Source organism: Neofelis nebulosa, chromosome 12 (genome assembly GCF_028018385.1).
Source record: "Neofelis nebulosa isolate mNeoNeb1 chromosome 12, mNeoNeb1.pri, whole genome shotgun sequence".
NCBI lineage: Eukaryota > Metazoa > Chordata > Mammalia > Carnivora > Felidae > Neofelis > Neofelis nebulosa.
In genome coordinates, this window is record NC_080793.1 from 51,393,528 (window position 1) to 51,420,598 (window position 27,071).

General features: G+C 42.2%; 1 protein-coding gene across 3 annotated transcripts in view; it reads right to left on the reverse strand.

Annotated features, from left to right (window-relative positions):
• The window catches only part of ADAMTSL1 (ADAMTS like 1), an 877,457-nt gene that overhangs the window by 162,980 nt on the left and 687,406 nt on the right, over nucleotides 1-27,071 (reverse strand). For all 3 annotated transcript variants that reach the window (XM_058695258.1, XM_058695257.1, XM_058695259.1), the window contains 2 exons: nucleotides 19,233-19,534; nucleotides 11,747-11,876 (listed from right to left, as the gene is read on the reverse strand). In XM_058695258.1, the coding sequence (XP_058551241.1) occupies nucleotides 11,747-11,876; nucleotides 19,233-19,534 (432 nt within the window). The remainder of the gene's footprint in view (nucleotides 1-11,746; nucleotides 11,877-19,232; nucleotides 19,535-27,071) is intronic.

Below are 27,071 nucleotides of genomic sequence, written 5' to 3' on the forward strand. Positions count from 1 at the left end.
TACTTGTCACTATTCACTGAGTATACGTGATATGTGCTGATTACTATGCTAAGCACTTAATATACATATCTTCACAACAATTACCTAAGAGTTAAAGATGAAGAAACTGAAGTTCTGAAACCATCTGCCAAGGTCAGTGAGAAAGTATGTTACATGAACTGATGTTATACCAGATTTTATGCTCTCAAGCCCATGCTTTTAAGGCTGGGATAAAGGACAGGGGGTCAGTCACTTACACTTCAGTAAGAATTAGCTTAGGTCATTTTGCTTTCCTAATTCTCAGTTGAGTTGAGTTGAATAAATGGTAGATGGGTGGTGGGAGAAAAAGGGCTGAAAGAATTGGGGCCCTGCACAAGTGGTAAAGAAGGGTCATCTGGGAATTTGGGTAGTCAGAGGGCAAGGTAATTAGAATTAAGTTTCTGGGGGAGAGAGAAAAGAGGTACAAGGAGAGTCAGAGAAGGCAGTGACATAGAAGAGGAGTCAGAGAGTCAGGGACCCATGGTTGCACTGGGGAACCTGGGGAAAGAGAACTCTGTGTGTGTGTGTGTGTGTGTGTGTGTGTGTGCGTGTGTGTGTGTAAGAGAGTAATGGTGTTGATAATTTACAACACGAACAGGCCATCAACTAGGCATAAACTAAGCTAGTGGTTGTTCATAGTGGCAAAGATGCAAGGTTCCAAGATAGTTGCACCAATGGCTTCCAGATTCATAAGCCCAGGCTGCATCTCTCTGGAGAACTTAGTATTTCTTTATAAAAAAAATTTTTTTTCAAGGAACTGAGTGCTTTACCTAATGAAAGTGCTGGATTTTAAGATATTCACTTTAGGTCTATTCAGTTTCTCTTTTAGCATGCTTCATTTCCTATATGAGAAGGTTCTCTTTTAGCATGGTTCATTTCCTGTATGTATTGAGAAGCGTGTGCTGTAAATGAATTTTTCACTGTCCCTTAAGCACTATATTTTACCCTTGGCAACTGAAGTATGAGATGAAGGTTATTTGCGGGAGATAAAGAAAGAAGAGCCTATTAACTTGTTTGTGATCTTTGCTAGGTTATAAACTTCTATGGGACTAGAGTGCTGGTTCTTTCCACAGTGGTAATTCCCATGTCTAGAATAGGATAGGGGATAGATCAATGGATGGAGGGAGGCATGGTTAAAAGGATGCAATGGTTAAAGGGATGAACCACAAGCTCTTTAGTAATGGCTTTGGAATTAAAAGTATCTTGTTCAAAATTTGCACCTGCCGCCAGCTAGTTACGTGACCCATCTAAAGACCCATTTTCCTCAGGTATAAAGTTAAGTTAGGAACAGTAAATCCTCATAAAATCATGGGGAGAATTAAACAAAATAATGTATGTAAAGTGAGGAACACAGTGCCTGGTATATTGTGAGCTCTCCTAGACGGAAGCTTTTAGGGAAACCCTACATTGCTCAAAGATGGCCTGTGAAGGCTAGCGAGGATGTGGAGACAAGATGCCCTGTACCTTATCTGTATTCTGGGTTGGATTTTACTTCTTTCCTTTACTCTATTTTTTTTTAAGTTTATTTATTTATCTTGGGGGAGAGAGAGAGAGAGAGAGAGCGCGCACAAGCATGCACAAGAGGGGGAGGGACAGAGAGAGAGGGAGAGAGAGAATTCTGAGCAGGTTCTGTCAGTGCAGAGCCCTACATGGGCTCCATCCCATGAACCATGAGATCATGACCTGAGCTGAAATCAAGAGTTGGATGCTTAACCAACCGAGCAACCCAGGCACCCTGACTTTTTTCTTTTTCTTTCCTTCCTTCTTCCCTTTCCTCCTCTCTCCCACAAATATTTGAGGAGACAACCGGCTAGGAATAACATTATTTATATGTAAATAACAATATTTACATAAATACTTATATTTCTTCCTGACTTATCACAGGCTTTTCTGACTGTTAGGACACAGCCCGTCATTTCCAGGACTCACACCTGCCTTGCCAATGAGCATTACTTTTTTCAATCATATCTCCTAGGATATTAACTTTTTAGCAACATTTGGACTCTGCTCCCACTTCATCATCTCATTATTGTTCTTACAAAAACACACCTCATAGGATTAGGTGTTAAAGTTAAATGCAATGTCCCGACAACTGCTACTTTTGTAGGCTTGGTGGAATCCATGAGAATCAGCACCCCTGCCTCCTGTTCCAAAGACACCTAAGGAACCTGGCAAGAGCTGTACAGAAAGCTGGCTTGAAGCTAGGCTCTACCTGTGCCCACCCCTTTGCTTTGCTCCTACATTAGTTGGTTTAGAAAATTTAAAAATAAACTGTAATGACTATAAAATAAATAGGATGGTTTTCTTACATTGTATGGTTTCCTGCAGAGGGAACTAAGAGGGCTGGAAGAGCGCTATTTTTTGAGCATCTATTACATGAGGTAGGAATTGTCTGAGTATTTTGCGTACATGATCATCTATACAATCCCCCTCTGTGGTTTGGGCAATTATCTCCATCTTACAGTTAAGGACAAGCCAGTCATAGAGAAATAAAGTAGTTGGCCTAAGGCCACGAAGAAAATAAGGAGGCCAACATCTATCTAATCTCAAAAACCTACGATTTCTGCCTTATGGCTGGCAGTCTTCCTCTTCCTGCTGGGGAATGTTGAGCTTTGGCATCGCCAAGTTTCCTTTTGGTTCTTGTCCTGAAGCCACCCATTCCCTTGTTACTGAGATTCCTATTAGGAGCAATATTATGCTCAGATGATCATGAGCTACCTCTCCCAGAGGCGCGTATACCATCAAAGCAAACCACGGCTGGAGTAAGTGTCAAGGTCTATGCAACCAGGGTAGAAAGCCCTTTTTGGCTCTTTGAATCACCTGAGGAGCTCCCTCTGGCCAGCCAGAAAGGCAGTTATATCCACTCACTCAGGACCTAGAGTCAATATCAGTGAGTCACAGAGAAGGCACCCCCTTCAGCTGTGCTAGCATGCAGCCTGTGTCCATGTCAGTCCAGGCCTCAAGGATAGTCACTCCACAAGTGAAATAAAAAGCTCCATGAGAAAGTGGTGAGTAGTGCAAGTAGTGAGTAGTGGTGGGTCTGGGAGCCGTGTTAATCCAATGACAATCACTCTAAGCTTCAGTGTGTCACTAACACAAACACAGAAATTTCCTGAAGCCCTGGTAAAGATAATTAGACAAAATGATGACCAAAAAAAAAAAAAAAAAAAAAAAAAGAACAGTAAAGACGAATTTGAAAGAAGAACACTGATTCACCACAGGAAAGAAAGTTGGCTGGGCTCTGCTCTGTGACAGACCTTTCTGTAACTGTGGCAGATAACCTGAGAAATGCCTCATTTTGGGTGGGCGCCATGACAGGAATAATATCTTCAGAAGGATGAACTGTTTTTCAACTGTATCCCTCAGGTTATTGGGCACGAATCAGGGCAATCTCTTTTTCAGTCCTTCATTTTTATGTTGCTTCAACATCTCTTTTTCTCTAAGTCTTTTTCCTATGTCTTTATTTTCCAAGCTTAAGGAACATAGTGACATAGATTTCTAACACTATGGTCACAGGAAATCTCTTCATCTCAAATTGCACATGAGGTCTTCATTCAAAATCTCCAAAGAAGTCATTGGGTACACTGAGGGAGCAACAAGTCTCCTTTCAAAGTGTTGGCCAAATTATTGCTTGCCCTTAAATAATTACTTCAGACTTTGGAAACACTGGTTTATAGGAAAAGGCAAAAAAAAAAAAAGTGAAAAAGATTTACTTTGGGAGTCTCCACTCTACCCCTGTTGATGGATTTGTAAGCTGGAAGGTTTGTGAACTATAAAACTCTAATGTTTCATCACCATATCTCCAACAGGGAGCTATCAGGTGGTGATAGTTCCATCCTCATGGTCTTACATGCAACGGGATTGATGACTGGTTCAGATACATCAGCTCTTGGAGCGGTGAAGAATGCAGGAGGTTTTTTAGTTGAATAACTATCTTTAGAAGGGCGGCACTTAAAAGTAGCTGTGTTAAGAAATATCCAATGGCTTCCTCAGGACCATTCCCCAGACTCTGCTTCAGGGAACAAAGTGGGTTTTTCATCACTGTATTCTCAGCCCAATGCCTGGCACAAAATAGGCATTCAACAAAATTGTTCAATGGGGGTTGAGTGAAGAGAAATCCTTGTTATCTTAAAGGACACCAGAACATTCTAAGCCAGGGGATGCAAAATATTTTCTATTCTTTTACACATGGACAAACACCACTGAAATATTTTTAAAGTGTTCATCCTTACAGTGTTCCACCATCCTGAGTGCTCTTGCCTAAATTTTTCTTATGGAAATCCAAATCTTGTTCCCTATAGACTTCTCAGTGCTCTTTAAGTTATAGTTAAAGCTCAGTTCCTTTTTTTGACTAACCAAAATGCTATATCTTCAGGACTTAAATTTGACTCAAGGCATATTCCTAATAGAATTCACTTTTTCGTTCTTGAAAAGCTTCAGTTCTGTGGCTAATTATCATTACCTCCAAAGGATCAAACAGTGTTAGAGCTGGAAGGGCCCAGGAATTATCGAACTGCACCTCTCATTGCTTCCTTCATGACTCTCTTGCTTTGGGCTCTATCCTCCTGGCAGGTGTACAAGCTGAGTCCACACTACCCTGGCTTGACTGTGGGAGCACAGGAAATGCTAACATACCCCAGGCAAGAGGTCATTATCACTCTCAGTGAAAACGTAATGGTGTAGATCACGCAGAGCACACTATTTGTGACTCTACAGGAGAAAAAGTACAGATGACTATAAGACAATACAAGCTAGCCACCGTTAACACTTCTGTTCTGTTGAGTGAACAGCTAGAGTCACTTTTCTCCAAGCACATATACCTATTCTGCTCTCCCTGTTTAAGTCGTTCAATGGCTTTCCACTGCCTCTAGGACACAAAGTTCAAACAACTTAACCTAGCCCATTAAGCATCCTGGATCTGTCCCGGCTTACCCTCTAACACCAGCTTCCACTCTTGTCTTTCCTCTGTGCTCATGCCTTCTTTTTGCCTGCAACATTCTGCTCTCTTCTTTGCCTTAGGCAGCTCCTGATTATGCCTTAGGACGCAGCACAGGCATCACCTCCTCCGGGAAGAATTTCCTCAGCCTCATGCTGCCACAGAACCCCATGCTTATCTCATTCACAGCAGTTTCTGTTTTGAAATCTTCCTCCTCGGCTAACTAGTCACTCCTTTAGAACAGGATTCTGTCCTGTAGTCATCTCTTAGGGCCAAATACGAGCAGACTGCTGTACCTGAAGATGCTTAGAAAACTTTTATTTTTTAATGAATTGAGAAATAAAACACTTCCTGCCATATTTTTGGTGCAGAAGTTTAACTTCAATCGATGATCTATATAAGGACTTTCTCAGAGTCCAGGCAGAGCTATGTGGTCTAAGGGGCTGTCCAATTACAGAGATGTTAAGAAACAAGGAATGCTTGTCTTCTGGGTCTTAATTGAACAGGTTTTCCTAAAGCTAATGTTTCTATGTTTTTAGAATGAGTCGTTTGTGCTTTCAGGTGCCATGATGGGAAGGTAGAATCGGTCCCTTGATTCTTACCCCAGACTCATGCAACGACGAACTCTATGCATGTAAAACAATTTCTAATACCATTAAAGCTCATTTCACAGAGGTTGGCGGTTGATATCATAGGGGATGTGTAACCATGGAAAGGGCTCTCTTTATGAGAAATGGAGATTTAAGCCCCGAGGCAAGCATATATGTGACGTTTATCCTTGTTGATGTCAAAACGCTGCTGGCAATGATTCTGATCACTGGGCCAACACATTCCTGGGGAGAGAAATAACAGAGGCTGCCATTGGGCCAATCAGGGCCAATAGTTAAGAAACAGGTCTTGGCAGGTTCCTCTGTTGTAACTTGTCCATCAGTGGAAGAAAAGAGGGAGACGGTGTAATTATGCATCTGGATTTACCAAGGAGGATGACGCTAGTAATAGCATTAACTCTCCAAAGGCGCCTGAATATGGCCTCCAAATCTGGACTCAATTTCTGTGGACGCCAGTGAGCTTTGGTGTGCTTTTGCTTTAAGTGCTTAAAAGTTAGTACAGACAGAGCCAAAAGGCAGCATATGGAAACTCTGGGAACACAGCAGAAGATAAACCAATATTTGGAGAGCATGTTGAAACAGTAACCCTTAAAACAAGTTGTCAAAGGGGAAGGTGCCTGCAAAGCTTTGAAAGCTCCATCAAATAAATTAAAACGTGGTTGTGTAAAAAGGCAACACCTTCTGCTCTAGCCATTTTCAGCCAGTATAAAAGAAAATTAGAAATTGGAAATCATTTGCTGCTAGTACGCATGGATTTTGTTAGTGAATAATAAAATAGGCATTGTGAAGTCTGCTTTTAAAGAGGAGACTCTGTGACCTTTAAGACGTTTTTCTTAACTCTCTCATCTCAAATAGGGATTCTCAAACTTCTTTTATAGTTCTTGCTGGTTTGAGGAACCACCCTAGGTCTGAGAAAAGAGACTGGGGTTGGGGCGAGGGGCAGAAACCAAGTGCTGTTCCTGGAATTATGGGCTTTTTCCCCCCTTCACTGTTTATCTATTCTGCACCACTCAGCTGTTCTCTGTTGCACAGAAATAAAAGTTTAGTTTAAAAAGTATGTTAGAACAAAGCTGCAGAAATTGCCTGGAATTTCCTTCATTTTCAGCCATCTGGCTTTCATTGCTTACTTTTTTCCCCTCCTCCACGTACGTTTACCAAATCTTTTCAACACACGCTGGCCAAGCTATCAAATGCTTATAATTAATAACAGTCATACTCTCTCTCTCTCTCTCTCTCTATCTCTCTCTCTCTCTCTCTCTCTCTTTTTAAGGTAGAGCTTTCTGGCTTTCCTTGGGCTGTTCATGTCACTGCTCGTATAAACCAGGGAGATGGTCAGTAAAACTTAATTATTCAGACTCAGTTGAATAAGAGAAAATCTCATCAAATGTGAGTCCAGAATACAAAACATTACGTTTTATTTCAAACTAAAAGTATTTCTCACCAAGAAAGGAAAGAGAAGAAGAAGAGAATTTTTCTGAGTTCCCACGAAAATCCTATTTAGAGATGAAGAATCTAGGGAACCAAAAAGGTCATGTAGCTAAACATGACACAGCAGTCTCTGAACACAGGTCTAAAGCTATCTGCTGGTTTTTATTTTGGTGGTCTTAGGGATGGGAAAGATTTTTAGCACATATTATTAAGTGAAAAATCAAGTTGCCAAGTAATATATACAATATGATCCCATTTGCAAAGGGAAGAAAATCTTATGTATGTGTAAATGTTTATATATGTATATAAATTCATAGAAGAAGGTCTGGAAAGCTATGTCCCAAACCATTAACGGTGGCTATCTCCAGGGAGAAGGTTCTGGAGCTGTAGAGTATGGTGGTGAAAAGAGGACACATGTCTTTCTTCCTTGATTACTTCTGCTATGCTTGACTTTTAAAGAGTGAGAATATTCATATATTACTTGCATAACTATAACAGTCAGAAGCCTTCTCACTTGGAAGAAGAGGCTAAGCTCTTTCCTAATGACTGATTTTAGCCCCTTTTTGAACATTTCTACCTTAAGCTGGTCTAGCCCACCAGTGAAGGTGAGCAGTGGAGGGGTTTCTAGACACAAATGACAGAGGTGGTGCTAAAGGTACCTCAAATAGTTTTTCTTCCTTGTAATTAAAACATCTTTGCTACCAACTTCAATGCACTATTCTCATTGTCAGCTCACAAGTAAAAACGGTCCTAATTTCTTCTGGCCAATTTTAGGCAAGGTTGTTAAGGGCTGTGTTACTTTCCATCTCTCCTGACAATTAGACTCCTCCCTGGGTAGTGCTAACAAGTCACTCAACCTCCATTGGGTCCGCTCTCTCCTCTATTAAGGATTGCCCTCTCACTATTATTTGGGGGGATGCTTTGCCATATATGGCTGCTAGCTAACATAAGGGGTTACTTATCCTAAGTCTATGTATACTTTGAGTTGATATTTAAAACCTTAAAGTTATAGAAGGGACTCTAATAATGGCATTTTTAGCATCATCTGGTGGGTGGAAGAGAGGGGATAGAGGATGGAGAGCAGAGATAGCATTGGTGTCTTCCCAGCTATCATTAATACTCAGATCTAAATATTACTCCGTATAGGGGTGCCTGGCTGGCTCAGTTGGTTAAATGTCTGACTTCGGCTCAGGTCATGATTTCACAGCTAATGGGTTTGAGCCCCATGTCGGGCTCTGTGCTGACAGCTCAGAGCCTGGAGCCTGCTTTGGATTCTGTGTCTCCCTCTCTCTGTGTCCCTTCCCCACTCACACTCTGTCTCTCTCTCTCTCTCTCTCTCTCTCTAATGTTTAAATAAACATTAAAAAATTTAAAAAATATTACTCTGTATACATTTGGTCCTGGTCCATTATGCCCATGTATTCAATAAGCACTTAACAAGCACCTGCTATGTGTCAAACAGTATGCCAGCTGCTAGTTCCAGAGAGAGATGGGTTTGGACATAGAGCTGATAGTGTGGACTTCTTTAAAATACAGTCCTCTTCAATAGGTACCTACTATTTTTTAAAGCGCCTTAAAAATGCAGGCAGTCTATGCCTGCTCGCTCTCTCTCTCTCTCTCTCTCTCTCTCTCTCTCTCTCTCTCACACACACACACACACACACACACACACACACACACTGGAACAATCAGACACCTCCAGCTTGAGAGTCTCCTCCTTGCTGTGGAGAGCTGGGTGTGAGAATGTAGGGAACCTGGAGAAAGTTAGACACGCGCTTCTGATACCAGCCCTGCCATCCACACAGAGTAAGTCAGGAGAAGGTATATTTAATCTCAGAAAGATGCCCAGAGGGGACACACCCTCTAGGCCCTTGGCATTTTCTGTGTGATAACTCTGACCACACATAAGAGGAAAAAGTGGCTCTCTGATCTGTGTATTAGGACTGACAGCTGCCTGGGAAAGCCACTTGTCCTAACTGGTGGCCACCTCTCAGACGTGAACCCAGTGACCAAGACTGGAAACGTCATTTCTGCATGTCCCATAGAAAATGCTATGGTGCTCTGAACACACGGACATCAGCACGGACCAAGAGCCCAAAAGACAATGCATAGGGACTTGGGGCCCATTAGAGGACACCGTAAAATGTGCAGGGAACACTGATCTGTACACGAAAAGAATTGTGAATTAAAGATTTAAATTATTCGACGGAACAGGTTATTGGGAAAACAGTGTACTATTATGTCCCTACCAAATCCATTTCTCTTCTATGTACACCCTACACCTAGTTTCCGAATGAGAGATTGTTTCCCCTCTGATGTCACACTGAAATAGCTCACAGGAAATGCACCTCTATACATGACTCACTTTTAAGATGAAAATCTGCTTTGGCTCTTTAACACGAGATGAAGAGTGGTATCAGGCCACTGTATGTCGGCCCTCTCTTGTTGTTTTAATTAGCATCAGTCTACAAATACTCAGCTCTGGACGGTCGGCCCAAGGAACCCCTGGCTGTGCCCTGTAAGAGAGGCCTTGCCTGTCAGTCTGATAATTGGCTGGTGGGAGATTAAAGCACCGAGTTTATCTGGAGCAAATGCAATAAAGTTAAGCCTAACAAGGGTCCTTGTCTTGGAGTCAATATAAAGGTCGTAGAGTAAATTAAGCCTATCTAATTTAACTATGTTCAGTACTTTGAGGATGGGAAGTAACACCTTGTGTCTTCTTCCTTCTGCTGCCCAGGAAGGGTCGGATTTAGTGGCTGCAAATCCCACAAGATCTTTAGCTGGTCCCGGGTGCTGACTTCTCAGCATTGCCTCAGCTCATCACAGCATTTGGATGTCATTACCACGCTGGAATGTGGTTAGACACTTAGGCTTGTTTTTAAAGTGATGGTAAGTAAGCGGAACAGAAATGACATCAATTAGCAGCACACAGCGGTAGCGGTCCAGTGTGTCTGCCTATAGACTAACGAAGACTCGTGGGGTATTTGAGAAGGATGTGGTCACCTCAGATCATCTCCTACCGCCTGTTCATTTTGCATATATGGAAACAGAAAGGGCAGACATCTTGCCCCACGTCACATGGCTGGTGGGTGACAAAGCTAGGGTGAGAACCTCTGGACCTCCTAGCCAAGGCCCTTACAGGCCGTCCAGGCCCAACCTACTCTGCTTGTTCTTGGGAGAACACAGTCAGACGGAAGAGGTTTGTACCCCCTTGCCCATGCAGTTAGGTCTGCCCAACTGGAAAACTGTGAGGTTAGGTGGGAGATGAGGGACCAGGTCAAACAGGGACAGAAAAGAGGTTTCTTGGGATTCTACGCACTAGATCTAGCCTTTTCTGGGTCTGGCCCTCGATTCTATTTTTCTGGCTGCTGTTCTCCTGGGTGGAGTGCTACTCCAAGTAGTGGCTGACTGCTTTGCTGGTTGCCATGGAGATGGTGGTACCATAGGCCCTCCTTATTTCTGCATCGGAAGGGGGAAACGAGCCCACCATCCAGATCAATATATGAAACACCTTGGGGCGCCTTGGTGGCTCAGTTAAGTGTCCGACTTCAGCTCAGGTCACGATCTCGCGGTTCATGGGTTCGAGCCCCGCGTCCGGCTCTGTGCTGACAGCTCGGAGCCTGGAGCCTGCTTCGGATTCTGTGTCTCCCTCTCTCTCTGTCCCTCCCCTGCTCACACTGTGTCTCTTTGTCTCTTAAGAATAAATAAACATTAATTTTTTAAAAAAAAATTAAAAAAAGGTAACCTGAAAAAAATATACATGGAACACTTCTGGTGACCAGCAGAAGTGTCACTATCAGCTTGTGTCCTGGTTTGGCCTATAATTTGGACCCTTTAAGTTCCTAAGAAAGGCATTTTGTTGACTGAGAAATAAGACAAGCTGCCTCAGCAAATTATTGTCCATGCCTAAAGGCAACGCCCTGCTTCTTCCGTGTTACTTTGCAGAAACAGAAGAGATATCGTTCAGAAACAGCATTCCCCTTCCTATGTAGGATATGACCTTATCTCATAACATTCTTCATCCCATCAGTACACTTGAAAGTCTGGCTTTGGTTCTTTAACCATCTCCCTTTGAAACCAGAATCACCGATGAGATGGCTTAGCTTCTACAGAGATTTGTTCCAGAGAAGTATCTGCAGGCAAGTCTTTCAAGACACCATAAAATTGTGTGGACTGGAGCAGTGATTGGATTGATTAACTAAGGCTCAAGGTCGGGTAAAAATGAGACCCAGGCAGGACCAAAAAATGAAATGCTCTAATTGATTTTATGCATGTGGAATGACACACATACACTCCAGAGCACGCTATAATGAATCTGCATGCTGTGTGCATGCGGATTTCACAGCGGATCAATTATACCACCCAGCCACCCTGCAGTCCACAAGCCAATCTGTTACTATGCCGTGAGGGCTTGGGATACCAGCTAAAAGTGGCCGAGACCCTGAAGACTGTGGTCCTTCAAGTTCCCTTTAGGAGACAGCATGACAGCACGTGCACAGCCACGCACGCCATGGGGCTCATTTCAGTGTACGGAGCTTTCTGGACCCTGAGCATGACCATTGGGCTGGAATTCCAAAGCCCTGGTTTCAATTAAACTTAAGTGGATTTGACTAAAAGTTTGAACTGATGCTAATTGGTTTTCAAAACACTGGGTTTTGAATAAGAAGCGTTCTGGTCTTGCGCTGTGGACAGATGCACCCTACCCTGAACACGCTCCTGGGAAGCAAGGGCAGGCGCCGCGCCCCTCGCCCCTTACCTGGCTGGGCAGGGATCCAAACTGCAAGATTTGAGGAGCCGGGGGGGTCGGCGGCTGGTCACGCACAGGTTCTCATCAGCAGGCTCCCGCGTCTGTTTGTTCAGGCAGCTCACCACAGCCTCCTGGACACCTGCGTACAAATCACACTGTCAGGCCAGAGTGGGCGTGTGTGGGGTGATGAAGTGTAGACAATGCAGCTGGTGGGAGGCCTCTGTGATTGGTAGGACTCTGGCTACATGTCGGAGAACGCAGCTTAAAGCCCAGGACTGCCCATCTTGTCAGGCATCGCTCGATCAGGGAGAAAGTACTCTTGAGTTTGAACCTCTGTAAATGTGACCCTTGAGGAGGGCAACTTCCCTCATGGGAGAGCTGGCCACCAGTCCTGATGAAATGCTTTAAAACAACGCCACCAAAGCCATAGAGCTGCCAAAGCGGGAGTGTGATAATTTAATGCAGAAGGAGGGCAGGGTGACAAAAAAAAAATGTCCCCAAGACCTTCACACGTTATATTTTAATCAACAGGCAACTGTTGTATTTGGAAGGGAGGCCAAGAGCTGCGTTTTAATAGCCAATATTCTGCAGACTGCTGTTCTCTGGGGGCCTTCCCTTGAGGACTCCAATCTTTGCTGGTTTCCTTTTGATTCTAGTTCATGTCTTTAGTGACCTGGACGGCTTTGGAAGTTGGAACAAAAGCAAGAGAATGAGGTACACAATGACTATACCCATGAAACGCAATCTTTTCTACATGCATGGGAAATACTGCTCCCACAGACACTTGTGTGTCTCTGACACGAGTTTGAGCAGTGGCTGGTGCAGAGTTATTGGCAGGTCTTCTGAGGTGGTGTGCAGGACCCCTTATGGAGACCTTAATGGAGCAAGGAAACATTTAGGTGGGTATGGTAATGACCAGACATTTCATGCAGGTGCCCACGGTCATAGTAAGAGTCAAAATCCACAGGTGGGACATTACTAGTCGGGTGCCAATGCTAAGAGCTTGACATGCACCATGCAATTCTCCCAACTCCATGAGGTAAGTGCTATTTTTATCCCATTTTACAGATAAGGACACTGAGGCTTAGAAAGGCGAAGAGACTTGCTAAGGTCATGTAGTTGATAAGCAGTGAGGCAATGCCTTAGCACTGGAGCTGTTAATGACAGGACTAACATTTAAAAATACTAAAAGGCTGCTTCTATCTGCTAGAGATCTTTGGGAATAACCTAGACATTTGTCTGGGATCACTTCAGTAGAGGGCAGGGTAAGGAAGAGGCCAGATGAGACATTCTCCATACTCTGCTTTCAGTCATACATAGCTGTGTATAAAAAGATACATACAGCTTAATATATCTATGTGTAAATATTTGTATATGATTTTGGCAGAGTACGTGACAACCTATATAATTAGTTTTGTATATAAATACACAAAGATTTTCTTGTTCTTATTTTCTGTCTTGCTTTATCAAAAGTACCCAATATATACAACTTCCCTAATCAGTTATTAGTGCTGCTCCTTCCCTCGTGCCATCTATCCCATATTTCTCCAAGTAGTTATCACTTCAATCAACAGGCTAATGTTTCCTTTTTTTTTTTTTTTAAGGTTTATTTATTTTTGAGAGAGAGAGAGGCAGAATGGAGTAGGGGAGGGGCAGAGGGGGAGACAGAATCCGAAGCAGGCTCCAGGCTCCGAGCTGTCAGCACAGAGCCCGATATGGGGTTCGAACCCATGAACTGCAAGATCATGACCTGAGCCAATGTCAGACGTTTAACTGACTGAGTCACCCAGTTGCCCCAACAGGCCAAAGTTTCCTAAGGTGATGTTATACGGACTGAGGTCACTCAGAAAGACTGCCATTTAACAAGTGACATTTTGGGGTGTCTGGTGGCTCAGCTGGTTAAATGTCTGACTCTTGATTTCAGCTCAGGTCATGATCTCACGGTCATGAGACTGAGCCCTGCTTCAGGCTCTGTGCTGGTGTGGAGCCTGCTTAAGATTCTCTCTCTTTCTCTCTCTCTGACCTTCCCCAACTTGCACTCTTTCTCTCTAAAAGAAGATGACATTTTATTTATTTATTTTTTACAGTTTATTCATTTATTTTGAGAGAGACAGAGATAGCATGAGTGGGGGAGGGACAGAGAGAGAGGGAGAGAGAAAACCCTAAGCAGGCTCCCTTCTGCCAGCCTAGAGCCTGACACAGGGCTCAAACCCACGAAACTGTGAGCCACTTAACCGGCTGAGCTACCCAGGCTCCCGGAAAGTGACATTTTAAAGCCAGAATCGGAAGCACCTTTCCCAGAAGTCTGACAAATTAAACCTTTTCAAAAATCACAGTATTTACTTTGAGCACATGCATGTAAATTTTCTATGTCTTAAGCTTTTTGTGAGCTTTAAAATTGAAATATATCGTGGTCAGTTCAGGCTGGAGCATTTGCAATTTCTACTAGACATTCAAGCTATCCCACCAGATTCCATAATGCTGGCTCCAGAGTGTTGCTCTCTTGGTTGCATCTGGGATGAGCCATTTGAAATTCATGGTATGACAATGTAGCAAAACATCTCACAAGAAATTGTTGAAATCATCACTAATACTTCCCCCTGGGAGAGTCCGGCATTAAGGTAATAACGACAAAGTGCTGGATAAAGCTAAGTCTTCTATACAGAATCTAGACCTGGGGTTATATTAGAAATTAGGCTTTCAGGGGTGCCTGGGTGGCTCAGTCGGTTAAACGTCTGACTTCGGCTCAGGTCATGATCTCGCGGTTCGTGAGTTCGAGCCCCATGTCGGGCTCTGTGCTGACAGCTCAGAGCCCCGCACCTGCTTCAGATTCTGTGTCTCCCTCTTTCTCTGCCCTTCCCCTGCTCACACTGTCTCTATCTCTCAAAAATAAATAAACGTTAAAAAAAGGTAAAAAAAAAAAAAGAAATTAGGCTTTCAATTCATTTGGGTACCTGGTAATATTCAAGAGATTCTTTTTTTTTTTTTAATTTTTTTTTAACGTTTATTTATTTTTGAGACAGAGAGAGACAGAGCATGAATGGGGGAGGGGCAGAGAGAGAGGGAGACACAGAATCGGAAGCAGGCTCCAGGCTCCAAGCCCAGAGCCCGACGCGGGGCTTGAACTCACAGACCATGAGATCGTGACCTGAGCTGAAGTCGGACGCTTAACCGACTGAGCCACCCAGGTGCCCCAATATTCAAGAGATTCTAAACGTCACTCTAAAATACATTTTCGCTTTTTCCGGCTACTGAATACTTTATGAAATTGAGTCGATGACATCAGCAGGAAGTGATCCCAGGTCCTACCACTTCCCCCGGTTGAAAGGGCTTTAGGTGTGGAGCTGTGTGGATGGTGGGCTTTGCTTCTCCTTCACGAACTCCTAGTTTATACCATTGAAGTCCTTCTATCACTGCAAAGAACAAGGGTCTCAAGGGCTAACAGTTCTAAAAGGACGTCAGTATTGTCCTCTTAAATATGCGTGTGGAACACAAATTTTCATTACCCCAAACCAATAAACCTTAGCTCCAGATAAGTATCACCTGGGAGGTGGTTAAGTGCTGAGATTAAGCAGCATTCCAGAGTTACCAAATTTGAATCTAACATATCATAAAACGAGGCCTCAGCGGCACTGTGTTAAATGTCCCTAGCCATAAGGGCCATTTACTCGCATTCTTAGGTGGGGCCTTGGGTGCTCAGGGAAACTAAGGACAGAGCTCTGTCATTTTAAGGAGTATCTGGGACCAGCCCTGTGGTCAACACACAATACATTTTTGTGGTGTGATGCAGGAAATGCCTCAAGGGCAGGGCATTGTGAGCACAGTGCTGTGTAGGCCAAGGGGAGGTGGGAGAGGGCCGCCTGGGGGAAGGCACATGGAGGGAGGGAGCTGCCCTGGAATGGGGAGCGTGGGAAGTCACAGGAGGGAGGGCATGTGAAAACCTCACCTGTGAGGTCACAGCATACTTGGCCCAGCGGAGTTGGCCAGGATGTGAGAAGTTGGCTCAATAAATGCGTGCTCTTTCCTAATAGGCTAATATATGCACTTAGAAGGACATTTTGAACCAACACAGACACATGTTTAAGTACACGACTTCACGATTCTGAGTTTTCCTTTCTTGACAGAAACAAAGGAGAGAGGACTCGTAAGGAAGGGGAGTGGCAGGTTTAAGACTTCACTTTTCATTCTTGCCCAAGTAAATTTCAAGTTTTCCCTCAGCTAGGTTTTAATGTTGATTTTACTGTCTAGGAGTTCAATGTAATAAAGCTGTTCAGGTTCAAAGCCACTCTCCTTGACCACACCTATTAGTTCACATGTGGGAAATTAAAATATAACAAGGAGATGATAGTGGGACGCAGGACACATATCTGAACAGGTTAGGCTAACTTTCAATCTTCCAGAAAATGGGATTTTCAGTGTTCATATCTCCCAGAAGAGCATAATTGTTACGTGATCTTTGATGACAGCTTGGGGAAACACAGCCACCAACCATAGCCTAAATTACTAACTAGTTCCTTCTGGCTGCTACCTCTGCTAGGTGAAAGGTTCCTTCTGTATCTATCCAGTTTTAGCTCTTGAGATAGGGAAGACAATAAAATAGCCTGACCAGCCTTATAACCCAAAATTGATTTAAAAGTTACCTGTTAATCCTGCACATTTTTGGTAGGCTTCAGCAAGAATGATTAAAAATATATATAACCTTGTGGGTTATATTTCGGTGAAAGATCAAAGTAGCACAATGTTACTGCCAAGCACTGACTTCAAAATATACATGTCCCATATAGTGAAATGATTTTTTAGTGCATATGGGCATCATATGGACCATATAACCCGACCATATTTTCACCACTTTGGAATTTTCAACTCTACCATTTTAGGTGTAAATATATTACCTTGGCACAGTTACATAAGTGTAGGTAAGCGTGCACAGTTGTTGACAGTTAAAGACATAAGACATTTCAGTAACTTTACCCTGCCTTGGCTATAAAGGATGCACAATTTATGTTATACAAAGACGCTCAGTTCCTACAGGCAGAGATCAATTGTATATCAAACCCCCAAATCTTATTTCCAAATCAGTATCTTCTGAAAACATTTGAAATTAAAACCACTCCACATGCTCTCTACACTTTGAGTTTTATACCACTGGTTGATCAGCAGAATGGTTAGATAAAGGTATCTGGTTATTTATTATTCCATTACTGCATCTATTTTTTCCATCTGCTCATAAAGTTCCAGGCTTGACTTGTAACTGAGAACCAGAACTGAGAGACCATAAGTAAAAAAAAATTTTCTGAAGCAAATTCATTTTAGACTAGGGATAACGATGGTTCCTTTCAGGTGATGATGGAAATTGGGGATAAACACACCCCTTCTGAACTCTTGAGTCACTTGTTATATTGGAAAGAAGCAGTTGTGCCTATGGGTTGTGGTCTTTCCCCCTGACTTCTCAGCTCCTGCCCGGGCTCAGAGATCACTGAGGGTTATTTGACACTTCTCCCTTGGTAGGCATAGAAGAAAAGATGCCCTCAATGTGTGTGGAGAAGAACACAAAGACAGAGATTAGCTGCGTTCCAGGAAATTCTTCCAGAATCAGAAGGAAGATTTTAGGTTTTAAAATAACAGGGTCCTCCATTAAGACGCTTAACAATTTCAGTTTGAAACTGGAAGACTTGGAAACAAGCAAGAACCTCAAGGTCAACACTATTAAATGCTTGCTAAAAGATCTGATGGAGGGGCGCCTGGGTGGCGCAGTCGGTTAAGCGGCCGACTTCAGCCAGGTCACGATCTCGCGGTCCGTGAGTTCGAGCCCCGCGTCGGGCTCTGTGCTGACAGCTCGGAGCCTGGAGCCTGTTTCCGATTCTGTGTCTCCCTCTCTCTCTGCCCCTCCCCCGTTCATGCTCTGTCTCTCTCTGTCCCAAAAATAAATAAAAAACGTTGAAAAAAAATTAAAAAAAAAAAGATCTGATGGAGAAAACGGATTCTTTGCTAGTATGTACTTGTTCCACTCTAGTATTCCTTTTCAACTGCATGTGAACATTTTGGGCACAAGTACTTGTACATTCATTCTCACTAACGATAAGATGCCTTTTTAAAAGGGTTTCCAAAATGCCATGGTTTAGAAGCCATTTTTGGAAAATAATTTTATTAAAAAAAATTTTTTTTAATGTTTATTTAGTTTTGAGGCAATGGGAGAGACAGAGTGCAAGCAGCAGAGGGACAGACAGAGGGAGACACCGAATCTGAAGAGGGCTCCAGGCTCTGAGCTGTCAGCCCAGAGCCCGACGCAGGGCTCGAACTCACGAACCGTGAGATCATGACCTGAGCCGAAGTCGGACGCTTAACCGACTGAGCCACTCAGGTGCCCCTGGAAAATAATTTTAATACTTTTTTATACCAGTTGAAAAACTTTGCTAGCAATACAGAACCTTAAGGTGCCAAAGGGGGTTACTGCTAGCCACTGAGAGAAATTTGGCAAGGAAATTAGACAGTATTTTCCTCACCTCTCAAAATCTCTCTTGGGAGCCGACATGGGAGACAGTGGCTTTATGGATCTAATGTATGTTCTATTGTGTAAGAAAGATCATAAACTTGAAGAATTTCATTGTTGGTTTAAATGCCCTCCTCTTCCCTCACAACACCATCTATAACACCTGAAATAAAGAATCACTGAACCTGTTGTTATGGTTATGAAATATCCCTAAGAGAATCAGGTCAATATACACGGAAGCATGTAATGTTAGTTAAATGATAATCGTAAGGGGGAAAGCTTCAGGAATTCTCTAAGTGCTTAAAGCAGTGAGGTATGCTGGAAAGACTTTGGACAGGGAAATAAATAATTAGCAGGCCTAATCCCAGCTGTCACTCACTAGCTGTGTGATTGCAAGTCAACCTAGCTTTTTCGGACCTTCGTTTTCTCATCTGCAAAATGGCGGTGGGGTCAGACTTTAAAGTCCTTTCCTGTTCCAGGTAAGCACACTGTTATGTGCCCTTTATACATCCTTTTCCCTTTGTAAAGAGGTACTGCTTTGGAAAATCCGCTGAGTAAAGCAAGGGGGGCGGGCGCTTTAAACTATTCTGGGGAAGAGTAGAATGTTTTGTCATCTTGGGCCTTGGTCCATACCACATGCACTAAAGCAAGGACATAGATAAATAAAACTGAATGTTGAGAGCATTGCCAGGTTAGTGTCAACTGTGTTTCTCAGTCAGATACCCTAGGATATATTGCAAAACATCAGAACGACAACTGAAAGTAAAAGCATGAGTTGTGTTGGCCACTCACAGCCGACAGTCTGAGCGCCACTCAAGCCCAAAGAGAAATACATCTGTGTTTCATTCAGTATGCTTTCCATTTAGGATGGCTTCCTCCCCTCCTCCCCCTGCTTATCATTCCTGGACTAGAGGCGGTCATGTGACATAGTCTCCTGCAGGGAGAGAGGATAAAGAAAAAAGACAAGATGATGGTGGGATGTGAGCCAGAGGTCCCCCTTCTTACCTCCTCCACAGGACTCGGAGCACTTGGTGAAGCCCTCATACTCCCAGTCATACAGCTCGTCGAAACCCTGCAGACCACCGAAGAGGCCATCTGTCTCTTCTGGGTTAAGCTCAGGAGCTTCCCCGTTGCATGGTCCTGCATAACAGGCACGCTGGGATGCTGGCTTGGGCCCCTCACATTCATCAACAGGCAGGTCAGCCACGGACTGGGAGAAAGACAGGAGCACCTGGCACCTCACCATTCGCACCTGGGTCCCCACACCACAGGTAACCGTGCAGGCTGACCAGGCTTCCGGGATGAACCTGCAGTCGGCAAGCAAACAAGAGGAGAGCATGAAGAGCCCCAGGCAGGAGACCCTGGGGGTTGCGGAGGGCTGCATCCCACCTGCCGCCCCTGCCCAGCACCGTTCAGGGCTCTGCTACCCTGTCCTGTGATGGGTGCTTCGGTCTAGTTCATGAGCTCATTTGCCACGGGTTTCTGGATTGGTTTTTTTTGTTAAGTGTCATATGAACTCCCAGCTGTAAGACATTCCAGCCACAGACCACCTGCTTTCTCCCTGCTTTGCACCCACAGCAGTAGCTCTTCAGAGCAGGAATTGGTGGTTTCTTCACTCTCTCTAAATCCCAGCACTTGTGCCTTCTGCGAGATGCTGGCTATTCTTATAGTAGACTAATACGGATCCTAAAACTATCACAAAATAAGCCCTTGGCGATATTTAAGGAGGTGGGTTTTTTTTTGTTTTTGTTTTTTTTTTAGTCTGGATCTCATATTCTGTAACTTTCTTTGCTTTTCTGCTCAATGTGCGTCCCAAGATTTATTTATATATAGAAAGAGGTTCTTTTTTTGTAAGTTTCCAAGAATGGAGCAAAGTCTTGTTCCTCACACATTCTTTGAATTAGTCTGGACTACAATTCTTTTTATATCATAGTGAAAAGCCGTGCTACAAATTTAAATCCACAGACATGTCACAGTAAACGAGAGATCCTGAATTCACACAAGTTTGTGGGACGGCAGCCTCCCTGCCCCCACCCCCTGAGAGAAACCACACTAGTGAGAATTTGGTTTTTCTCTGAGTTTCTCTACAATGTAGGACAATATCAAATTCCAAAAAAAAAGACTTTCCCTCCCACTAATCAACAATGGCCCATAACGGCAATGACCTTGAGAAAGACCTAGGGAAAAAAGCCCAGAGGGAACCACTAACGTTTTCAGAAAGTTAGTATAATAATCTGGAAAAAGAACTTTGGAATAAATATTTTTTATTTTTCCAGGATCCTACTGCTTTTTCACAGAGAGTCGTGCTGAGGAGGCATGCAAACCTGGTCCCCTAACTTTGACTTTGGCAGGAAACGAAAGAACTGATAAGAAGGTTATAGCATTAAATCCTAGTGAGTGCAAATGGTTCCTATCCAGTTTAGGGAAATAGAAATTCTAGCAGGAAACCAATCCAAGCTTTCAAATTGGAAGGATCAGAACCAAAATGTTTCCTGGGCCTGAGCCGGAGCCTGAGCTGTGCATGGAGCTGGCCAGGAGAACCAGACTCCCCTGACCCCCAGCAGCTCATGGTGTATGAGCCACGGAAGAGCTTAGGAGAGAATGAAGGTCACATACAACCTTGTCAGAAAGGTGGATGAGGGAGAAAGACCCACTCAGAATTATTCCTAAGAAGTTCTCATCACAATGTCACCTCCCTCTCTTATTTTTGAATTCTTGATCCGTCTTCTGGCACCTAGAGAACATGAGGGAAAAGCAGTATCCTAAAAAAATTAGAAAGTCTCCTTTTCTTTGAGTAATGATACCTGTAGGAGCTTTTTAAGACTGTAAAACCCCAAATCACAGTCAAAATAATTTTAACCCTCTTATTACACATATATCTGTCTGGCTCTTGGAACAAAAGTGACAACAAATACACAAACACTGAATGTTACAAGCCAGGTGCAGACATGAAGGAAAACACACACTGAACTATTTTGTTTATAAGGAAAACCCAAAAGCAAATGAAAAGCCCTCCAACTCTGACAATGGTGTGTGAATAATGCTTCCTATTTAATAATGTGCTGAATTTTATTGTCAAATAAGAAAGATGACACGATCGCAAAAAGAACTGTACCCTATTAGCTTTTCCTATGCATTAAGAGTTATTGTTCTGTTACCTATAACATCTTCAGAGACCATTACAAGACAACAAGGATCAGCTAGCTTTTTCTGGAAGGGGCCAGATAGAAAATAGTTTAGATTTTGTGGGCCATGTTTGTGGGTCTTTGTTATTGCAACTACTCAACTCTGTCAACATGCTGCGAAAGCAGCCAGAGACAATATGGAAGCAGATGGGTGTGGCTGTGTTCCAATAAAACTATATTTACAAAAACTAGAGGGAGGGTGGTAGCAGAAAGGTCTGAATTTGGACTGTGGGCTGTAGTTTCCCAACTCCTGCGATAGGACCTTAAGTGGAGATAAACCAAACACACCAAGATTCATAAATAATCTTCCAATTTGTTTTGAGTCTTAGTTCCTATCTTTTCCACATATATGAGTTTATAAGAATGACGAGCAGTTAAATCGATTTATGTTTTATCCTCCAAAATGAGACCCAGATGAAACCTAGAATATAGGTGATGTGCAAACCAAACCCTTAGCTCTCCTTGCCTATAACGTTAATCACTTTGTGTTTGGTCTCATTCCAGGACCAGGAAGATAGACCACAAGCACACAAAGTAGAAAGCGTGCATTACTGGAACCTCATGAACTCATTGCAATGTTTGAACCTTGTTTATTTTGAAGCAGAATCCAAATGAAAATAAATGTGCGTGTGTGTGTGTGTGTGTGCGTGTGTGTGTGTGGGCATGGGCATATGAGCGGGCATTTGTCTATATTTGGTTTTCTGGGCCTTTAGGGTTAATAGCAAAAACAATAAACATCCATTTTATGTCTCCCAAGTGAAAGTCTTATCAAATGTCAAATAGCCTTTCTGGCTAATCTCCCAACCCACTATCCTTAGGTCTTCATCAAGTTCACACCAATTAAAAACGATTTGGCTTTTAAGTGGTGCTGTCTTCTGGCAGTCATCTTAATTTCTCTCGTGCACACACTGTGTGATATAATATACTCTCTCTTGCTGAAGGCAGGAGATTATATTTCAAAAGAAAAATATCTAATAGAGCGAATGGCCAAGTGAATAGAACTGGTTTTCATTTGAAACTTTCCCCCACATTCCTAGATCTCCCAATGCTGTGTTTACTATCTTGAGCTTTCTGGCCACAAGTGGGAAGAAGCAAGGTCGGTGAGAGGGCAGGCAACTGAAGTAGGAGGTCTAAATGTAAGGTTGAGGACACCTGGTCTGAATAGTACTTGCTTAGCTAGAATCCTTCAAGTGGGACCTTTAAAATGCAGTCAATAGGTGGTTTTTTTTTTTAAATCATTTTTAATGGTTTTAATTTCAAATGTTCAATAAAAAATTACTATTGAAGTTTAATTAGGGTCCTTTGAAAATTCTTTTGGTTAGCAGCACTGTTGCAGAATGGCTAGATGCTTGAGTTCTTTCAAAGATGGGCTTGAACTTCAGGGAATACCGATAGGATTTCGGCATTTAGTCTTCCCCGCTTCGGGAAATTCAAAAAGAAACCTGGTAAATAGAGGATTTCTGCTTCTGTCTGGTCCTCAGTTTGCAAGACTAATTGTTGATATAGCTAACAAAAAGCTTATCCTTTAATGAGAGTTATTACCATAGTACCTTTTAGGAAACAGAAAACCGCGATAATCAAGTGCACCTGTAAAATCCCAGGGTGGTTCAGTTTCTATGTGGCTATTCTGATGTCAGAGCATGCACTAAAAGAATAAAAACAATCACTTGATTAATACAGTGCTAAACAGAAACTGTTCGATTTTGGTTAACTAATCTTGTGTTAACTAATCACTGCAGAGCTTAGCCAGAGTTAAGCTCTAGTTTTATGCACACGTGGTTGATAACTGTTTTGTTTTTTTTTTTAAGTAGGCTCTATGCCCCACGTGGGGCTTGAACTCACAACTCCAAGATCAAGAGTCACATGCTCTACTGACTGAGCCAGCCAGCACCTCTGAGATTTTTAACTTTATCTCTTCTCCTCTTAGTTTCCTCTCCTTTCTCATATACATAGTCATCTAAAAAACAAATCATCAGCATTGTACAAAATAAGAATGGCTTCATAGGGGTGTTATTGTAATGCTAATACTAGCCTCACTTCATTCTCTAGTTTCAAAATGCAAACTGAAACTTGCAGAAAATCACATGAAAAATACTTAATTTTGGTTTAGTTTTCCAGCTTATTAAACTTCAGCCAGACGTCTGATGGGCTTTGTGGATTTCTTTCCCCTCTTTCTTTTGCTGTATGTTTGTGTATGAGAGTGGTGGCATTTAGGGGGAGGAGAGAGGAGGGAATGAACTGAATGGTGTAGGAAAAATTATAGACAACTTTAACACAGACCCAGGGGGTGACTGGGTGTCCTGTCAAGTGCATCCTTCCAAGCTATGGCAATCTCTCATTGCTATTTTACCACTCTACCAGTTAGAGAAAACGGATGATGCGAATGATTCTTGCCCACAGAATTGCAGATTAATTGCGCCTAGTGGAATGCAATTGATTGTTGTCCTGTGAGCAGACCGATTTTACATCTATTTGTACATTCACTACAGCCTCTTATTTACCTAAATACATATAATTCTTTGAAATTTCCCTTGAATTGGTTGTAACATCCTCCTGGTTCCCTCACTAATTAATGAGGTAAACAAAAGCTTGAACAGATGTTCATTTTATATATGCATGAGAATCATGGTTTTTCCCTTTCTAAAATTTTATCATTTAACTAGTGGCCACAGATGGATCTGGAAAATAGGATACTGGAAAAATAAAATACTGTTTAAGTAATTCTAGCCCAAATTAATCAGAGTCTTTTATATAAGTATATCATTTAGGGACAAAAAAAGTCCCCAAACTTTATTGGTAATGATGCTGTTATTCCATAATGCCTCATCTATTTTTAATGCAATCTTCTTTATTCTTTTTCTTTAGTTTTGAAAAGTTGGTTCTTCTCCTGGTTCTGAGCAACTCTTGCAACATTAATGGAGTGAAACCTTTAGGAGAAGGTGTAGTTTCCTGAACCAAAGCTAGGCATTTTGACATCTGAAGAGCCATTTAGAAACACAAGCAAAAGAAATTGTTTTTGGGTGAGACAGAAACTTGGAAAATGAAACATTTTCTTTCATCTGTGTCAATTTTACATGAGATCAAAAGACCTCATGTAAACTTTTTAGTTATTTAGTGTCTCTCAAGAAATTAAAAGATTTTTTTCAAAACCATCCAAAATAAGGAAACAAACAAAAACCTTTGGAATGCTACAAAGGGAGGGTGACTCTCCCTTTAGGGATTTTGGAATTAATTGTAAAACTCATAACTCCAAGACAACCTTAAAGTGATTCTTTAAAAATATAGGGAGAGCAATAAAGTTCTGGGAGAAAACTTATCCAAAATATGCCTCTCCATTCACTTAGAACCACACCTAAATCATTCCAAATAAATAACAATCTAACTTATTGTGAAAGATCTTTAGTCAAGGATACTTGACCTGAATATGGAATTATGAAAATATTTCTCAACTGCTTTTGTTAGCTTACAACTCTCTGGAGCTGCAAATAATTCATGCCAGTTATGCAACTCATATTGAAGTCTCCAAGCACAATTTCTCAAAGGTGTCCAGGACACCATCCCGCAAAACATCTGATAGCACCACTTATTTTCATAATGTTCCTCTAATTCTTAGGTATCATACCTGGGTTGTGACAGGTTTTCATCACTATAAGGCACTTCAGTAGCATAACCAAGTATAGACCGATCCCAGAGATTTAAATAACAAAACAAAATGAGAATTTTTAACCAGCCACCAATATGCCTATCTGAAAAATAAAAAAAATTCTGTGACTGCCCTGTCTGATGCCACTAAGCAGTAACAAGTAAATAAATAAATACAAAGGAAGGACCCAATTTCAAACAGGCTAAGGCAGTACTGGGAGAGCTATATTTAGTGGAATTTTCCAAGAAGCAGACTTGATTTTCTCATGATAATGATGCCCTTTTGGGTTCTTTGAGAGGCAGCTGGCCTCCGCACAAACACCTCAATGACTTTCTTGCAGAAATGCTCAGCACTAGAAGTGGGAGAAGAAAGCCTGACTGCATTGAAGGGCACACTCTCCTTTGAAAGAGACTTTGTACTAGAAGGAAATGCTGGGGGGTATCAGAGTTCCAATGAGTCAGGGCCTAACGGACTCTCTCCAGGCCCACAACCTCATACTCGAAGACTCTGTTAAACCTGGCTTGCATTTCTGACCTACCTTTCTCGATATGGTTCCAGACAAGATATGAGGAAGAGTCTTACTAACGGAGGGATCTTGTTGACCATCAGGAGTTTGTTCTACTTTAATAGTAAGAGAAAAGCCAGCAGAAAGACAGGTAATAATCAGTTTCTGAGAATACAGAAAGAGCCCTACAGTGTTGGCTCTTCCCAACAAATGCATCCTCAACTACCTTCTTCCCAGTGGCCCCCAAGGCAGTTGACGATGCCTTCTTTCTTGAGTGACTTTATCCTCTTGACTTGCATGACAGCAAATGTTTGGCTTTCTTTTCTTTTATGGTCAGTTCCTTCTGTCTCCTTTTTAGGTCCTCCTCTCCTTAAACTCTAAGCACTTAGTGCCTTGGAGCTCAGTTTGGTGATGTGTTCGGTCAGTCTTGGTTTCATACACCGCCAGTATGTGAGCAACTTCTGAGTATTTAGAAGTATTTCATCTCTATTCTAAGTATTTTGAAGTATATCATCTCTATTCTAGACTTTTTTTTTTCAGAGCTTTATACCCAATTTCTTTTTTTGGCAAGTTTTGGGCTAGGGAGCCATTTGACTCTTTGAAAGGAGTAAACATTAATTTAATATAATTAATCTATTTATCAAAAAATTATATAGTGCTTATGTGCCAGACACTGCTCCAAGTGCTTTATAAATAAAAGCTGTTAAATCCTAATGACAACCAGATAAGAACTATTACTAGCTTCGTTTAGTAATTAATACATGGGTGATGAAATTGAAGTATAAGTCATTCACACAGCCAGTAGGTTGTATGCTCGTAACCACTGTTCATTGCTCTCTCTCCCAACTGACATTTTTACTTTGATATTTCAAAGGCATCTCCAACCTAAAATGTCCAAAATGGAACTCCTGATTTACCTCTTCAGTATCTTATTCCTCTCCCAGTCTCCTCTGTCACAGCATATGATTCTACTGGCCACCCAAATGCTCAAGGACATTTAGGAGTTATTCCTGACCCCTCACTTTCCCCAACTCCTCTCTTCCAAATGATTCCCCAAGTCTATCAATTCTCACTCAAAAATGTATCTGAAATTCCTTTACTTCTCTCCATCATCATTACAGCCACCTTGATAAAACAACAACAACAATAGCTAATGTTTACTGATGTTTTTTAAGCCCTTCATATATATTAACTCATTATAATATTGTTAGGAGATGGATACTGTCAGGAATGTTGTGAAATGGGCAAAAGAGATCACTGGTTGTCCTTTCAGTGGAATGCTGACATTGTCTAACAGACTTTCGGGGTGGCAGGCTGTGTAATTAACTCTATGGAAGTGTAAGTCTTTGTCTTTGGCCAGACACAAGTTTCCTTGTAGAGGGCCGGTGATGATACAAATGTTTCCAGTCCATAGTGATGGAAATTTTTTTCTGTTCATATAAGTGCCAAGGATTACTGTCTGGTAGAAAATAGACACTTTTCTATATCCAGTTCTGGTATGAATAAGTTTT